General features: G+C 30.9%; 1 protein-coding gene across 2 annotated transcripts in view; it reads left to right on the top strand.

Annotated features, from left to right (window-relative positions):
• Window positions 1–18,673, top strand: part of Epha3 (EPH receptor A3) — a 336,639-nt gene that overhangs the window by 285,147 nt on the left and 32,819 nt on the right. For both annotated transcript variants that reach the window (XM_021732341.3, XM_005334163.3), the window contains exons 12-13: window positions 5,094–5,155; window positions 7,275–7,484. In XM_021732341.3, coding sequence (XP_021588016.1) covers window positions 5,094–5,155; window positions 7,275–7,484 — 272 coding nt within the window. The remainder of the gene's footprint in view (window positions 1–5,093; window positions 5,156–7,274; window positions 7,485–18,673) is intronic.

Raw genomic sequence — 18,673 nt, 5'->3', positions numbered from 1 at the left:
GAAGAAAATGCTATTTTTTACATGTTGAAAGAACATTTTCTATTTATTTTTTCCCATCCACTATGTCTTTTAGATGAATTGGTCAGGTTTGAATTAAAAGAGGATTTGGTATTGTGTATTTTATTCATTTAAATTAATAGGGCTATTTTGGAAGATTAAATTCAACTTACAAATTTTGTTAGAGTATGATTAATCCAAAAACTGACCACCTTTTTTAAAAAATATATTTTTTACTTGTACTTGGGCACAATATCTATATTGTATTTTTATGTGGTTCTGAGGATGGAACCCAAGGCCTTGCACGTGATAATTGAGCACTCTACTGCTGAGCCACAATCTCAGCCCAACTAATGACCTTTTATAGAACACTAATTTGCACAAATAGTAACTGTCCTAAAAGGAGAAGAAATAAAATAAGATTCGTATGTTTAATAGCTGAGTAATTTGGTCTTACACAAATATGTTCAGGAAGAAAGAGAAAGAAACACCACTAAGTCATGAGGATAGTTATATCTTGATACCAAACAGTACAACTGCTCTCAGAAAGTAAAGCAGATTTTTGTGAAATCTGAACAAAAATTCAATAATTCTAATGTTGTAAATTCATACATAATAATATATGAACAAGTTAGTAACCATGTCCAAGTTTAGTTTATTCCAAGAATGCAAAATTTGTTTAATGTTTAATGATTTCAAACATTCACAACTTTAATAAATAGAAGAAAAAGCATCTCATACCTTAATTTATTACAACATTTCTATCATAATTAGATATAACACATGAAAATATATAACTTACACATTTTTTTCTCATCAAAGCTGATCCAAGATGTCTGTCTTAGGAACAGTGAAATGGGCACAGAAAACCAAAAATCACCTGAACTTTAAATGTTTACTAGCATATCATTCATAGAAGTATACTCAATATGTTTATCAAAACCAAAACAAACCTACAGACCTCATAATCAAAAATTAAATATTGATAGTATTTCTTTTAAAGTAATAAGAAGAAACTTGCTACTATTTCATCTCAGTATTATATTAAAATATTATACTTTGCAATTAGATAAAGAAACAAAAGGTAGAAACCTTGAAAAGTATAAAGCAAAATCATAGAGTTAAACTGAATGTGGTCATATTACTGTATTTGTTAACAACATTTACTGTATGACTTAGCTCTGAATAAAACAAGGGATCACAATTCTTGTAATTATAGATATTAAACTTTGTTTCAGCGTAAGCATGAATTAATTAAAAATTTAAGTAATTCATTCTATGTGTTAAGGTTGAGAGTATGGTTAGTTGGGGAAGGTTTGGAAAGACTTCGTATCAGCCTGATCTTGAAAAGAGGAATTATAATAGACATGATTTTTATCAATGGTTACTGGTCCGCTGGTAGGTTGTGTACTTAGGACTGAAGATGAATGTAGTTGGCCCATTTTTATCAATGGTCATTTCAATAGAACAATACCTTGATTTAATGGATTTTGGAAAATATTGCCCTGTATTTTTCTAATGATCAGACGGGAAACTCAGAGAAAAAATCTGAATTTATTATAACATTTCCATCATAATTAGATATAACACATGAAAATATATAACTAAAACATTTTTTCTTATCAAAGCTGATCCAAGCTGTCTGTCTTAGGAACAGTGAAGTTTTGTCAACTTCCATTAACATCCCTTCTATTTATAATTTTATTTTTTTCCATCCTGACTCTGATTAAATGATCTGAGAATGCTAATGCTAAAATCCAAAGGTTTTGATTTTATGAATCACACTCATCTATTAAAGTGTGCTTAATTCTTTTGAAATAAGATGCAGATTAAAAGACACAATTGCTGTTATTAGCAAAATTTAATAGCATTTCATAAGTGAAGTTAAATTGAATGATTTGTAATATTTTAATAATTTATAAATACTTTTATGTTTCAACATAAATATATTGAACAGCAAAGTGATTTTTGAAAATTGCAAAAAATTTTTATTTGAACAGACTATCTATACATATGTTCTAAATATATGTACATATATAAAATATGTGGTTAAGAAGGTTGTGGTGAAATAGTGCTGAACTTGGAATTCTGAGACATTTTGAATTACATTTCTTCTGTCATCAAGCAGTGATTCAATGATTACTAATGTCTCTAAGCCATTGGGGAAATAGTTGGGGAAATGAACTTCTTCTAACTGACTGATTTTCCTTCCTTTATAATTATAAAATATCTGCATACTCTTTATATTCATAAGTCAATTGAAGAACAAAAGCAAAACTCCTAAGCAAATTGTTTTGCTTGTTTTTGACAAAGTTTCTTTTCAGCTAGTCAGAGAACAGTTCTTTCATTAAGGTTAGAATGTATACTCAGATATATTTTGGGGTCTCTGAGGCTAGTAAAAAATATAGTTCTGTATTGAGGGAGCTGATCATGTAAATAAAAATTCACATGAAAAAATATGCAAACTTGAGTAAAAATACACCAAATAATATGCAGATGAGTTGGCATATTATAAATAATTCCTCATTACATCCAATGCATGTTAGAACTCATTTCACCACTTCCAGAGACTCTTTTCTTTAACCTTATTTCTCAAAATCAAGATCTCAAGGGAAACTCGACAATAAAATACTGCTTTCCAAGGTAGAATATTTGCAATTTTGTTTATTCTAAGTCTGTACTTTTGGTTTTCAGAATCTTTGAACTTAATGCAAAGCACATTTTCAAACTTGCCCATCTTAACTGATGTGTTTACAAATACCTAAATTAGGGAGTTAAATGCAGCCTGATCTGATTTGTGAATGGTCACGGGGCTTTGACTTAATTGACTGGTTTGACTTTTTAGCTACTTTTATTTCTCTTGCCAAACATTCTACTAGACATGCTAATGAGAAATGAAATGGTCATAAGACTAAGAGCCAGAGGAAAAGAGAGATAAATAATCACATGTCTGAGTAGGACACAAGCATAATAACCGGTAGTATGAGACAAAGTATCTGTGACTACAAACCATGTATACATTTAACTTTGGTAGAGTATCACCCTCCATAATCATGGGCAATATTTCCCAACCTCCATAGAATTATATTGAGGAAGGGTCATAGACAGACACTGATGATGATCTACAGAGAGCATGCATATGGAAAATTGCATTCACTCATTCATTCCATTCACTCATTTCACTCATTTTATCCCAGGTTGGGTCTCTGGGACCAGTCTTTTAGGAGACATCAGAGGTCCAAGAGTGAATCTTTCATGACTTCCTGAATACTGTGAAAGCAAACTTTAGTTAGAATTTGGAAAAATCAAGTTCTGAAGGGTCAAAGTTTTGACTAAAGGGACTTTTCATATATGATTAGATCAACCAGATAAATGTGTAACACTTTATGTAATTGTTACATCATAATATTATATGAGCAAAGCTGAAAAGAACATATACTTAACTATACTCATTCTCAAATTTTTTATATAGCTCTCTTTAATAGTCCAAGTTAAGACAACAATTAGGGGAATCAGTAATGAAAAACAAACATTTCAAAAAGAAAAAGTAATTTAGAAACTAGTTGTTTTTTATAGAATATACTTGTAATTTTTTCAACAATTAAAATTTTGGCTTATTGTGATTTATATTCTAAAGATCATAAATCTTGAAACATGAAATGTTTATAATTAAAGTATTATAACAACAATAAAAAGAATTGCAATGTAGTAATATGAGTAGGCCTTAAAATCAGAAAGAGCCTTACTGGGAATATATTTGACTATAAGTAGTTGTGTGACTCAACATGTTTCTTAAATTCACAATGATTTTATGCAAGGAGGCAATAAAAAGGAAATAAAGAATGTTGATTGATAAAGCCTACTGATGCTGTAAAATTGAATGTTGTAACTTTTTAAGTACCTACTACTATGTTACATAATTTACTAGTATTTCATGTGTATCAAAAAAATTTGAAATTTCTTTTTTGTTTTGAAATATTTGTCATTCATTATTTATTTTCCTAGTTGCTATCAAAATTAAGTTATTTTTTCAGCTTTGTTCATATAGCATTATACTGTAACAACTACATAAGGGCTGCAGTTTTTGGAGTGATTCTAATATAAACTAATCTATAGAACCTACTATAGATTGAGCTACATCATTACTTGTAGTTAAACATTTATTCTATCCATTGCTCTTCATATATGGTATACTTATCATCTTTATGTCTGAAACTTTTTCTTATTTTAAATGTTTCCTCAGTGACAGCGTACAGTATGCAGGTTGCAACTCTTGATTTTTAGTTTTAACTCTGCGACATTGAGCAAGTTAATTAACCTTGGTATCTCAATTTTCTCATGTGTAAAATGGAAATGATAAGTAGTTTAATATATGTAAAAGGATTAAACCAGTATTTTGCACATATTAATTTCTATATAAATACAATAAAATTCAGGATTAAAAGGTTTAATCATATTTAAGGCCACATGGTTCCTAAATGCTTATTATAATTACTGCCAACAGCAATTCTAATTTTAGTTTTATTTTCCTTTTAGATATAAAATGTGTTTAAAAAATCCAATGTGTTAATTGAATATAGGTATAAAGATTGTAATTATCATTCTCAAATGTTTTACATAACTCTCTTCTATAATTCATGAATGTACAGATTTTTATTTACTTGCTTCTAACTAAACAGCACAAAAAAGAATACTTAGCATCCAGCTCTGTAAATGCCTTTTGGGAAAAAAATGAATTTTGAATTCCTGATTCTATTTTAAGATGAAATGTAAAACACTTGATTTTTATAATTAGCTAAAATGAAATTAAAGGGAGGAAAAGAGCATGTTTTGTGTTCACTGAAAACCATGCCAAATAAGGGGACTTGGACAATCTAAGGTCTGGGCCTTTGTTCTAGAAACCAGTTTTCTTTTTTTCTTTATTAAATTTTATTTTCTATTGAAACAGATTTTGTTTCATTTGATTGCAACCGTGTGAGGTTTGAAGGAGAGGAATGTTTTTGTTCATCAGATGTATAAAAGTGTATTATATATGTTTGTTGTATGATATTATTTGGACAGTAATAATGATGATTTGTTATTTACCATATACTTAGGTAAACCAGTTATGATTGTCACAGAATACATGGAAAATGGTTCCTTGGACAGTTTCTTACGTGTAAGTAAAATATTATGTGTGTATACATATATGCATGTTTGTATGCACACACATACATACTTATGATGGAGCTGATAAAATGTTAGATATACCTTCAAATATTATGCCAAGCAACTTAGAAATCTAAATTTAAGCAAAACTGAAATTTTCTTGTATTAAATAGCCAGGAGAAAACTGTAAAATTACATCCTTATCTTGCAGCATTAAAATGGTAATGGTTTATACAGTTTTAAAACAAATTTGTACAGGGCTGGGGATGTGGCTCAAGCGGTAATGTGCTCGCCTGGCATGTGCGGGGCACTGGGTTCCATCATCAGCACCACATAAAATAAAGATGTTGTGTCCACTGAAAAATAAATATTAAAAAATTCTCTCTCTCTCTCTCTCTCTCTCTCTCTCTCTCTCTCTCTCTCTCTCTCTCTCTCTCTTTTAAAAAAAAAGACACAAAAAAAACAAATTTGTACAATTTTATTCAGGGTATTTTGTAAAGCTAAGATTCACATCCGAATAAAAAAACCTAAAAATTAAAAAAAATGTCTAAAACAAGACACAAATTACATTGATATATGACAGAAATACTACCCTTTCTTTATTTAAAATAAGTAACCTCTGGGTCTTCTAAGATAGATCATCTACCTCTCACATAGTGCTGTCACTCAGAAACTAATCAAATGCCATAAAGCAAAAGATGTATAGTCTCAATTGAGGGATGTCATTTTGTTATATATATATTATATATATATATATATAAAATATATTTGTTATATATATTATATATAGAGAGAGACTATTTTTAAATTTACAATCTTTGTATTTTACTACATTTGATATATCATTTTCAATTTTTTATTATATTTTTATTCATTCTTTTTAGATCTACATGTCAGTAGAGTGTATTTTGACATATTATACATACAAGGAGTAAAACGCATTCTAATTAGGATCTCATTCTTATAGTTGAACATGATGTCGAGATTTACTGGTTGAGTATTCATATTTGAACACAGGAATGTTATGTAAGATTTATTCGACTGTCTTTCCAATTCCCATACTCATCCTTTTTCTTTATTTCCCTTTATTTTAATGTTTCAACAAATATTATTTGCAAATAAATGCAAAAATTTTATGGCTTCAAGAGTCTGCAGTGTCTTGAGTTGCAATGGCAATCACTAGTCTGTAGGGGATCAGAGAATATATAGCTCTGTCCTCAAAGTGTTTTTAATACTTTGTAAATTGAGATAGATGATACATAATTTGATACATAAAATATATACTGTTATTAATAATCATGGAGGAAAATTCTAAATTGTCTTGGAGTGAGAATTGGCCTACTTTAATATTCACATGCCAAATACAGTTTTTAAATTATTTTCATAAGGACTTCAAAAACATATTCCAAATCAGGTGATTGAACTATTATAATAGGCATTCACTTAATATTATTGTTTTAGTAAATATATGTAGATGTAGAATTTCATGTTAGTGTATTATATATATATTTTAATCTGTATGTTTCTATTTGAATCCAAGTGAATTGGAGGTTTTTTCTAAATCTAAGACTCCATCTATGACTTTGTCTTCTTTTGCTTTCTATTTTATGACCTACAAATGAGGATTGATTACTCAGGACTAATTCAAAATACAAAAAAAAAATCAATCAATAATTTTTGTCCTAATTAGGTACTAATTATTTATGATCATCATTTAAAATTTAGTATTTTATTTTATTTGAAGTAATTTATAAAATATATAGAAACCAAGAAGGGATAATGAAAATTCAATCACATAGTATAAGCCTTCAATAGATCCATTGCAGTTTTTTGTTCTTGAATTTAATGCTTCTGAGAAAGAGCTTGCATATCATATAAAGAATGGAGAACTTCTATTTTTGAAGCTGGTTTTGATTACATGATATAGTTTTGGAATTACAGCCTGTATGCAATTTTGCTATAGGCTTGCATCTGTCTATCTCTACACATCTTGTTAGTCTTGAGTGCTTTTAGCTAAAACATGTATAATTAGTTTCATTACAAATTTGGGAATGTATGATTTTTAAAGAAAAAAAAGATATTTTTTTGGCTATAGTGACATATCTTGGCATATTGGAAATGTTTTGCAGAAACATGATGCCCAGTTTACAGTCATCCAGCTGGTGGGAATGCTTCGTGGTATAGCATCTGGCATGAAGTACCTGTCAGATATGGGATATGTACACAGAGACCTCGCTGCCCGGAACATCTTAATCAACAGTAATTTGGTGTGTAAGGTTTCTGACTTTGGACTTTCACGTGTTCTAGAGGATGATCCAGAAGCTGCTTATACAACAAGAGTAAGTAACATGGCTTTTTCTCCCCTTTAACCGTCACTTTCTATCTTGTATCATGTGTACTTGTAAATAAATAAAAATGCTTTGTCAGTTTTGTTTCCCATGGAAGGAAAAAAAAAGCTCTTAAAATTAAAATACTGGTAGGTTGAGACAGTAGGATTGCAAGTTCGAGGCCAGCCTCAGCCCTTAGTGAGGTCCTGTCTTAAAAAAGTAAAAAGAACTGGTTATGCAGTTCATCTATAAAGTAGCCCTGGTTCAATCCTGAGTACCAAAAAGAAAAGAAGAAAAAAAGGTTAAAATTAAAATATTATTTGTTTTGGGCAAAATGATGGTCACTGTTAAAAAGATGAGTAATATCTAAATTCTGAAATGCCATTTTTAGACATTTAGTTTAATAATTTATTCAAAAAGGTAGCAAGGTTTTCACATGCCTAAAATACTGGTAGATTATATTTTCCCCTTTTTTCATCATGGTTCAGTCACCTTATGTAAGCAGAATTGGTAAAATCTCAGAATTCCCATACTTAATTTAAAATTTAAAAGCACTTTAAAAATTCAATATCTATCTGAATAGTACATGTTCATATTATAAAACTTTAGAACAAAGTAATAAAAAAGAAAAGTTTTTCATAATTTTGCCAGTCCTAGAGAATATTTGTTTGGAATCATTTTTAAGAGTTTTCTTCATCCTTATATATACAGTTGATTAAAAACAGGATTATTCAGTATGCCATTTTATACCATGTTTTTTTGCTTAACATTTACCTCTTGAGTGTATTTCAATGTCAATAATCTTTGTTCTCACCCTTAACAATTTGATTTATTAATTCCTTTGTTTTATATTTTAAAGCAAACTCTACTTAATAAGTGAATATTATTATATCTACTACCAATATTTTAAATGAAAAACACATAAATAATCTGTTGGCATTCATAATTGTGTAGGTTTAGTGATATCCTTGTAACACATTTTGAAAAGTGGATTATCTTTGTTAAAGAGTCTGCCTATTTTATTTCTTTCTTTCTTTTTTTTACTATGAATTGAACTCAGCAGCATTTAACCACTGAGCCATCTTCAGCCCTTTTTATATATTTTTTTAGAGACAAGGTCTCACTAAGTTGCTTAGGGCCTCACTAAATTGTTGAGGCTGGCTTTGAACTTGCGATTCTCCTGCCTCAGTTTCCTGAGCCCCTAGGATTACCACCACCCAGCCAGTGCCACCACATCCAGCCAGTCAGTCTGTGCCTATTTTAAAAGTACACTTCACTATACACCTGATAAAACTAAGTATTATTATTTTTAATAATTATTTATCAGGAAAAATTATATCTAAATTTTTTTACATTTGCAACTATTTGAATATCTCTTCAATATTTGATAGAATTCTTTGAAATCCCATTCTCATTTTTTGTTACCAGGGATTGACCTCAGGGGTACTCGATCACTGAGCCACATCCTCAGCCCTATTTTTTGTACTTAATTTAAAGACAGGGTCTATACTAAATTGTTTAGTGCCTGGCTTTTCACTGAAGCTGGCTTTGAACTCACAATCCTCCTGTATCAGCCTCTGAAACCGCTGGGATTACAGGTGTATGACCACCACACCCAGTGAAATCTCATTCTTCAGAAAAAATTTATGTGAAGAAAATTCAGGAAATAGAAATAAAAAAGTAAAACTTATACTATTAATGATACTACCCAAGAATAAGAGACATTAACATATTCAGTTTTTCCATTCAAAATATTTTCAATGCAATTTTGCATATTTTTACAAAAATAAATTGTATTGATGTAAAATCATTTTAATCTATCAATTCAGTACTTTCTTTATATATAAATTCAACATTATCTTGAAATATAAAATCAGAATTTTTCAGATGATTAAGTATACTTTCATAATTTCATTTAATTATTATAGCATTCTGTTTTACTCATGTACACAATTTATTTAAACAAGGCTCTATTTATTTTACAGAATTATAATGTTTCAATATTATTAACAATATTCTGATGTACATATTGATATATGGTTCATCTCTGTTTATGATTACCTCTTTAGGATAAATGTCTAGAATTAAAATTGCTGGATCACAATGTGTACAAATATGTGAGAATTTTTGGTATTTGAATTGCCCCAATTGTCTTTGATACATCAATTTGCAGTTCTAGTGGCAATACATTAGTTCCCACTTATCTACAGTGGATACCTTCCAAGACATCCAGTGCATACCGGAAACTGCAGATAGTACTTAACCCTATTTATGTTGTATTTTTTTTAAGCCATTAAGTTGAGAAATTTCAACTTTTTACATAAAGAAATAATTTTTATATCTTTTCTCTGGAAAATCTGCACTGTAATCACACTTATTCTTACCCATTATTAATTAAAATAAAGGTTTCTGAGTAACTAAAAGGCAAATAAGAAATACAGCATGGATACACTTGACAAAAGGATAATTAACATTTGGGTTGGATGGAGTAGAATTTCATTATGCTGCTCAGAATGGCATCCAGTTTAAAATGTATGAATTGTTTCTTTCTGGAACTTTGATCTTGCGATCCTCCTGTCTCAGTCTCCAGAATCCCTGGGATTACAGGCATGGGCCACTGTGCCCATGTAATATTTTTGGATCATGTTTGACTGCAGGAACCTGAAACTACCAAAAGTGAATTGTGGGTAATGAGACCTTCGACATGTAAGCACCTGTTTCTCACACTCTCACAATCCAAAAGAATGGATAGTTCTTAAAGACAGAAAACTTCTGCTATGTTTTGGTTGGATTTCAAAAGTTGATTCTTCATTAAAAAACAAACAAAACCCACTTCTTTTTGTAAATCATCTATCTTGACAGCTCAGTTAACAACCACAAGACTGTCACATGGCATCCATATGATACTTTGTCAAAGAGCCTAATTTGCCAAATTAAGTTTCATTTTCAGCAATAGTGGCAGAACCACAGAAATACAGTAGCCCAGTGCTCTTGGTATATTTCTATATGACTTAGGAGTTGGCACACTCTCAATGGCTTTATGAATTTTTGCTCTTCTTATTTTCAAATAATCAGGTTGTATATTCACTTTTTAAATATATTAAGTATTTTTAAAAATGTATCCTGCATTTTGTGGAAGATAGTTTTTTTACTTTGCAGCTAGTTTAATTAAATTTATAACAATGGTTAAAATTATACTTCTCTGAACACTTTATGGAATTGAAAAACATGGGTAATTAAATTCTTCTTCTCTGATCTCCACAAAAATTATTCATCCAGTTCTCTATAATAAGGCATCATTTTTATAACTAGACTATCATCCCAGAAGACAATATAGTATATTAAACAATAACATATTTATTGTCCTGAAAAATGTGCTTAATCTCATCAGAACTACTCTGCTTCGTTAAGATATCCTTCAGAACCTTCTGCTGCTATACAGGCTTCTAAAATAATTCCTGAAATTACCAAGCTTGCTTACATTGTCCTTGTTGTCACATTACTTAAAAAGTACTTCCAATTTTGAAAAATATACTTGATAAAGGCTTATATTTGAAACAAGTTCAATAAAGTTCTAATTTTTATGCCATATCCAATTATTAAATGAGAGGATCCTTATTCCCAGTACAAATCTTGACTTCTATTATATATAAAGGAGCAGTTTCTCTAGTGGTAGATGGTTAGATGAGCCCGAATCTAGATCATCTGCTCTCTAGAGAAGAGAACTGTGTTGACTTTCAGAGTTTCATTTACATAGGTGATTACTTTGTTAGGGCCAAAGAGTCCCAATGAACAGTTCTTTTGCTCTTAGTAAAAGAAGGGTACTGTTGTTCAAATTTTCTCACTATAACATTTCTCTAAGATAAATACAACAGGCTCTTTGCACTGATATTTCAGTATCAGACGACACTTAAAAGCCACACCATTCAATGGATTTATTCACATCAAAAGATTTAGGATTCTACAGTATTCATTTTTTTTTTAATTTTCTTGAAACTCCCTCAAAATATCCATGGTGGTCCTGGCTTCTTTTTGAGAATGTGAAATTTACATCTGCATTTCTAGAGTAATTTAATAATCATTGGTTTAATGTCTCATGATTAAACCAGTAAATTAGGATTTACTGATAAGTATAAGTTGTTAATTTACTCTTAATATGTAATATGAATATAAACTTATAAGGCTGCTATTCTTTTGTAAGAAAATGCACCAAAACAGCTAATTAAATCACCATTCTTAGTTGTCATATTGGGAACATGACAGGAACATTGTTATTGCAAAAGTGTTTGGAGAATTCCTAAAATTTCCCATCTCAATAAGTTTTATTGTGTAATAAATAACAAAACTAGTATTTTATTACATATATAGTAGTTTTATCTGCTTTCAAACTAAAACAGTATTATTCAGCTGAGATACCCACCTTATATATTTAGTATGCTATGATTTTGGTTATTTCAGAAAAAGCAGATTCATAATTTAAAGCACTGCAATGAGGCATTTTTGTTGGATAAACATACTCTGTTAATCTTCTTCATAAAGCAGCCCCATTTTTTAAGTAATAACACGTTTTACCTAGGGTCTTGTGTTTCTACAATTCAGAATTAGCATTCAGTGCTTCAATGCATTAACCCTTTCCCAATTTCTCATCTGAAAGTTATTATCTTTAGGTAGAGAATGATTGCACAAGGAATCATGAGGTATTGGATTTGATGTCACTGCCATAGGGTCTCAGCATCTCCCATCCCTTTTTTTCCCTGGTATTAGAAATTGAATCTAAGGGTACATTACCACTGAGCTACATCCCCATCCTTCTTTTTTTTTTTTTTTGGAGACAGAGATTCACTAAGTTGCTTAGGGACTCACTAAATTGCAGAGGCTGGTCTTAAACTTGGATCCTCCTACCTCAGCCTCCCTAGTCACTGGAATTCCAGGGGCGAACCACTGCATCCAGCTGCATTGCCCTTTTCCCCATATTTAAAATATCTGAAGGGAGTGACAGGCCTGATACTAGAGTAACAGAAATTATGTCAGATAATTCTATATTGTAAGAATTCTTAAATTGTAGAAAGTATTTGAAGAGATCAGAACATGCACAAACTCAATACTTAAAACAATTTTTCAGATATTTCCCCATGTTGCTTTCTATGCTAACTTAAGCACATTGCACTTGCCTCTCAGATATTCAACAGTATGCCTGCTAGGAAAGGGATGAGCTTAAATAGCAATATATATATTTTTGTGTAATTTTCTCTTTTCCATAAAGATATTATGTAGAGGATTTGATTTTTTTCAATGTTTGCTTCTAGTTATTTTTCTACATTTCTCACTAATGCAAAAGTTCTAAATGTTGACACTTTATATTGTATATTATTATCATCAACGTCATCATCTCATCATCATCATCACTTGGTACCAGGGATTGAACTCAGGAACACTCCATCACTGGCCACCTCACTTTTGCTGAGTCTGGCTTTGAACTCACAATCCTCCTGCCTCAGCCTGTTAGGCCACTGAGATTACAGGTGTGCACCACCATGCCAGGCAAAATTAAACTATGCATCCTGCAACCTCTGTAAAATTCCACTGTGCACTCATTGGATGTTGAGCATAAAAATGTCTATAAAGTTTTAGTCTTATAATGAAAATAATTATGATTTCACAGATCCCCTGATATGCTCATGGGGACCCATAGATGCTTGGATGACACTTTGAAAACAACTATTATACATTATTTAATCAGGAAAAATGCCTTAAAATTGATAAACATTTCAGTAGTTATTCAATTATATAAATCTGGATTATAACATAGTTTTATATGATATGTTTTAAATAAATAGCCTTGAAAACTTACCTTTAGCTCCTCCTTAAGACTAAAAATCATCTTGAAAAAATCCTTGGATTTTATCTGTGATGGAAATGATTGGAACATTAGACCTATTTACTTAATTCAAAAAGTATTACTTTTTGTTTATAATAAAAAATAATTTCCTGTGTTTGGCTTCTCAGAATGTGAATCTCACAGTATAATTATTACAAGTTTCCTATTTTTGTTTTTCCTGGGCTACCAATTTGTTTCATTCCTAAAAACATGTTAACAGACAAGAAATAAATTTTCAGTCATTCCTTTTATAAAATATTATTTCATGAAGATTGTTAAACACTTTTGTGTAGATGTATACATATATCTATGCATATGAACATTTTATATTGTTGTTGAAACATATGCAATTTAAAATCCCAACATGATAGTGCTTAATTTTCTTTTTTATAGTGGATAAAGTTATAGAAAGTGTAGACTCAACTAATTTATATGCTGTGTAGTCACTCTATCCAATTCTTCTCAGGTCCTCAATTTCATTGTAGGAGAATAATTGTTACATGAACTGTTTAGGGAAGTTTCAGAAAAATAATTGATTTGCTCTTGGTTATATTTTACATTATATATATATATATATATATATATATATATACACATACACACACACACACACACACACACACACACACACATACCTTTCTTTTGTTTGTTTATTTTATGTGGTGCTGAGGATCGAACCCAGAGCCTCACACATGCAAGGCAAGAGCTCTACTCTTGAGCCACAACCCCAGTCCCTATTTTTCTTTTTATTTCTGTTTTGATGTAGTATAATTAGTAAATTAGTATTGGAGATTGAACCCAGGCACTTTACCACTGTGTTACATCCCTAGTCCATTTTGTCTGTATTGTTTATTTGAGACAGGTTCTCACTAAGTTGCCTAGGGCCTTGCCAAGTTCCTGAGGAAAGCCTGCAACTTACGATTCTGATACCACAGCCACCTGAATCACTGAAATTATAAATGTGCACCACCATGCACAGCCTTCCAAAGGATTTTTATATTGATTCAGAGTACCTGTCTTTGGTCAGAAAAAAAAAAAGTCTCTTAATTTGTACGATAATGTATCTGTTTTTTAGATATGTTACTCTGTAAAGTTGATGCCAGAAATATTGTACTATAGATTTATTCTATCTAATTCCATTTAAATAAAAAGAAAAAATACATTAAAGTGGTTAAATATTCTTATTCATAGTAATCTGTTTTAAGAACATACATATTAGAAAACATGGGTCTTTGATCTGATGGTATGAGGAAAAAGAGTATATTATTTTGATAAGTAATATATGTTATATATCATTTACACATGAATGAAGACACATAATAACAAAATATCTAATTAGTGACTCTCATATGCTAACAATATTTTACACTTTCACACAAAATAAATAATATCAACCACAAATTTACTCAATAGAGTTATAAGTATGAATATGTCCATACGTAGCTTCACAAAGTAAAGCCATTTACTGATAAACCCAAAAAGTCTAAATGACTTAGAAATTTCAGTCATCAATGTTGCATCAAAACTTAATCAGAGGTCTAGAATTTTCTAGCCACCTGTTTCAGATTGAGGGACATCATGAACATTTCGACATGTGAAAAAAAAATCTATCCATCTATCCACATTTATTTTGTGGTAAATCAAAACTATAATTTTGAAGTGAGGAGGTATATAAATGTACTTAAATATATTAAGTACAGTTTTAGCAGGAACTGTTTTCTCTAAAATACATGTTTCAACCATTAGTTTACTTATTCAGCACATATGTGAGTATGTACAACACATCAGGCACTGCCTGGGCCCTGGAGATCCAGAAAACAAAACAAAGCCCTGACCTCAAGGTGACACTCTAATGTTGGAACTCAGATCATAAACAACAAGCAAAGGCTTAGAGGACTAAGATAAGGAGTGTGGGCAATGTGCAGGGAGTACCATTTTAACAAGAAGATTAGAGTTTCTCGATAAAATGACATTTGAGAAAAGAACTAATGAGAGTGAAGGAGGACAAAATTGATATCAAGGCTGACTAAAGGCTAATTTTTCTCTGATTTTTAATGAATAATTTTACTCATTTTTCTGATTCCAGAAAATGTCTGGGATGGGTTATTTGAATCATTCCCTCTCTATTACCCTTTTCTATCATGATTCTATGTCATGGTTCACAGCCAGTTCCCATGAGATTTTCCTTTTCATTTGCTAACCTGATCTCTGGAGATGCCACATTTTTCAAGCAGTTACTTACTAAACATAAACATGCAAGGGAACCATTTCCATGATATCTGAGGGTCCCAGGGTCATCAGCAATATCTCAGTGGATATTTATGGGAATCTCAACCTAACATTTCATCTTTTCTTGTTTCTCAATTGTCAACAGCAAACCAATAAGCCTTACTCAAGTTTTGTTCCATTTTTGATTGTTATAATAGATCTAATATTATTTCTATTATTTTTCATTGCAAATACACAGAAATCCTGCTACCTTAAATAAAATTTTCAGACTTATTTACTTATAATATTGCTTCCTTGTGAAACTATATTCAGAGTGCTGAAATTTCAGGCTCTTTTCAGACTAATGTTTTAAAGATTTATAACTTGTACATAAATTTATATTAATGGTGTAACTTGTACATATCAGTGAGGTTATAAAATATATGTAGCATTGTATATAATGCAATATATATATGTATTATGTAATTTTAAAATCATACTAAACATATCTATCTAAAACTTTTATCATTTCCTTATGGTGAAAATTTTCAAAATAGTTCCCTGTAAGGTTTTGAAAAACACAGGGCACTAATGTTCTTTATAGCCACTCTAGTGTACAGTTGCACACTAGAACTTCTTGCTCCAATTCAGCTGTCACTCACTACCCATTGATTGCCTTTTTCTGTCCTACCATACCTTCCAGGTAACCTCCATTCTACTTTCATCTTTTGCATCATCATTCCACCTATAGATTACATGTCTTTATTTTTCTGTAATTGGCTTATTTCCCTCAAAGTAGTATCTCCAGTTCCATCAATGTTGTTGCATATTCATTTTTATGGCTGAATAGTATTCTATTGTGTTCATGGAGAACATTTTCTTAATCCATTCATCCATCAATGGACCCTTAGGTTGTTTCCATTTCTTGACTATTGTGAACAGTGCTGCAATGAACAAGGGGTGCAGATGTCCCTTCAGTATACAGATTTCATTTCCTTCAAATGTGTACACAGTAATGGAAATGCTGCATCATATGATACTTCTAATTTTAATTTTTTGAAGAATCTTTATATTGTTTTCTGTAAAGCCTATACTATTTTGCATTCCCACGAACAGTATGCAATGGTTCTCTTTTCTCCACATCTTTGCTTGTACTTGTAATCTTTAGTCATCTGATTAATAATCATTTTTTTCCTGGGGTAAGGTGGTATCTTATTGTGGTTTGATTTTGATTTCCCTGGTAAATAATGATGTTAAGCACATTTTCTTATACTTGTTGGCCAGATATATATTTCTTTTGAGAAATGTCTGTTTTGTTCAGTGTTCATTTTTTAATTGGGTGTTTATTATTTTTTGATATTTAGTTGTTTGGAATTCCTTGTTTATTCTGAATATTCACCCCTTATCAAATGTATACCTCACAAATATGTTATGCACTCTGCTGATTATTTTTATGTGGAAAAGCTTTTTAGTTTGATGTAATTTTGTCTGTATTTTGTTTTTATTATGTCTTATTTTTTTCTTCCTGCAGTGCTGGGAATTGAACTCAGGTTTTGGACTTGCAAGTCAAGCAATCTACAACTAGCTAAACCACTAGTTTTAACTAACAGAATGAAAAATCACTTATCTGCCAATTATAACTTTAAAACATATAATTTTTGAATTTCAGGAAAGAACTTTTTTTTTCCATTGCTTGCAATCGAGGCCAGGACCTTGTAAGTGCCAGGCAGGTGTTATATCACTGAACTCCATTCCCAGATATTTTTTGCTTTTGTTTCTTGCACTTACCATGACTTGCCCCCCAAAATCCTTGACCATCTAGTGAAGCATTTCCCTTATGGGTTTATTCTAGGTGTTTCATTATTTCAGGTTTTACACTTAAGTCTTTAATCCATTTTCAGTTGACTTTTGTAAGAGGTCTAGTTTTATTTTTCTGCTAGTGGATATCCAATTTTCCCAGCACAATTTATTGAAAAGAAAATCCTTTCCAATGCATGCTCTTAGTACCTTTGTTGAAAACCTATTGGTCGTAGATAATGTAGGTTTACCTTTTAACTCTCTATTCTGTTCCATTGATCTTTGTGTCTGTTTTTATGAAAATAACATGCTGCTTTGACGACTACAGTTTTGAAGTATATTTTGAAGTCAAGTAGTATAATGTCTCCTGCTTTATTCTTTCTTTCAAGATGGAGTTGGTTATTTCTGTAACTTTTTAAAATAATGAATTTGGCATTTGCTATATATACAACACAAAATTTGGCACTTAAAACTTTTCTGAATCCTGAAAAAATCTGAATCCATATTGGCAGATCTATTTAAACTTAGCCCTCAATATTTGTTTTTTTTTTTTTTATGTAAGATAGAGATTACACATCAGATTCCTTAACTTTTATTTTGTGATTCTGAAAATGACATCAATATTGTTTATTTGTGTTTTATTTCTTGTGTTTATTTGTGTTTCACTTCTTGTGTTTCATTTCTTCATTTCCCATATAACAACTTACCACGTTAAGATCTTCCTGACTCTAAATAAATTCTTAATCATTTCATATATTATTGAAAAATCACAAATGTTCAAGGGATGGGCTTTTGCTACCTAAAGGATCATCTATCTCAGATCTCTTGTGGCAATCAACATCTGCTGAAACTATTCTCTCAGTGGTGTTTAGATTTGAACTACTGGGGATGAAAATAGATGCTTCCCCTGGGAGTTCTCTTGGATTGCCCTGCACCTTGTTGTCTACTACAGTGAGTGAAATTTAGTCCCTGATAATAGATAGATGGTACATCCTTTAGCAAAATGATTTATCTCTGCATTTCCACTTTTTAACCTGAGAGGCCAATATTTGCCTCCAGGTTAAATACTCAATTATTTAGGGTTTACTAGATAAACTCTCCAGAGTCCTTTGTCACTTTCAGTATGGCCTGACAGTTCACAGACAGGCATTGTGAAACATGAATCAGCAAAACATTTCCTAAATCAGTGAAGAAAGATTGGTATACATAATTCAAAAAAAAAGTTGGGGCAGATATGAGATATTATGTCTCAACATGCAGACATTTCATCAATTATAATCCTTTGCCTTGAAGCACCTCTAACCTGTAGTAAATGAGC

Source organism: Ictidomys tridecemlineatus, chromosome 3, assembly GCF_052094955.1.
Source record: "Ictidomys tridecemlineatus isolate mIctTri1 chromosome 3, mIctTri1.hap1, whole genome shotgun sequence".
NCBI classification, from domain to species: domain Eukaryota; kingdom Metazoa; phylum Chordata; class Mammalia; order Rodentia; family Sciuridae; genus Ictidomys; species Ictidomys tridecemlineatus.
This window is presented reverse-complemented; position numbering and strand designations above follow the sequence as displayed.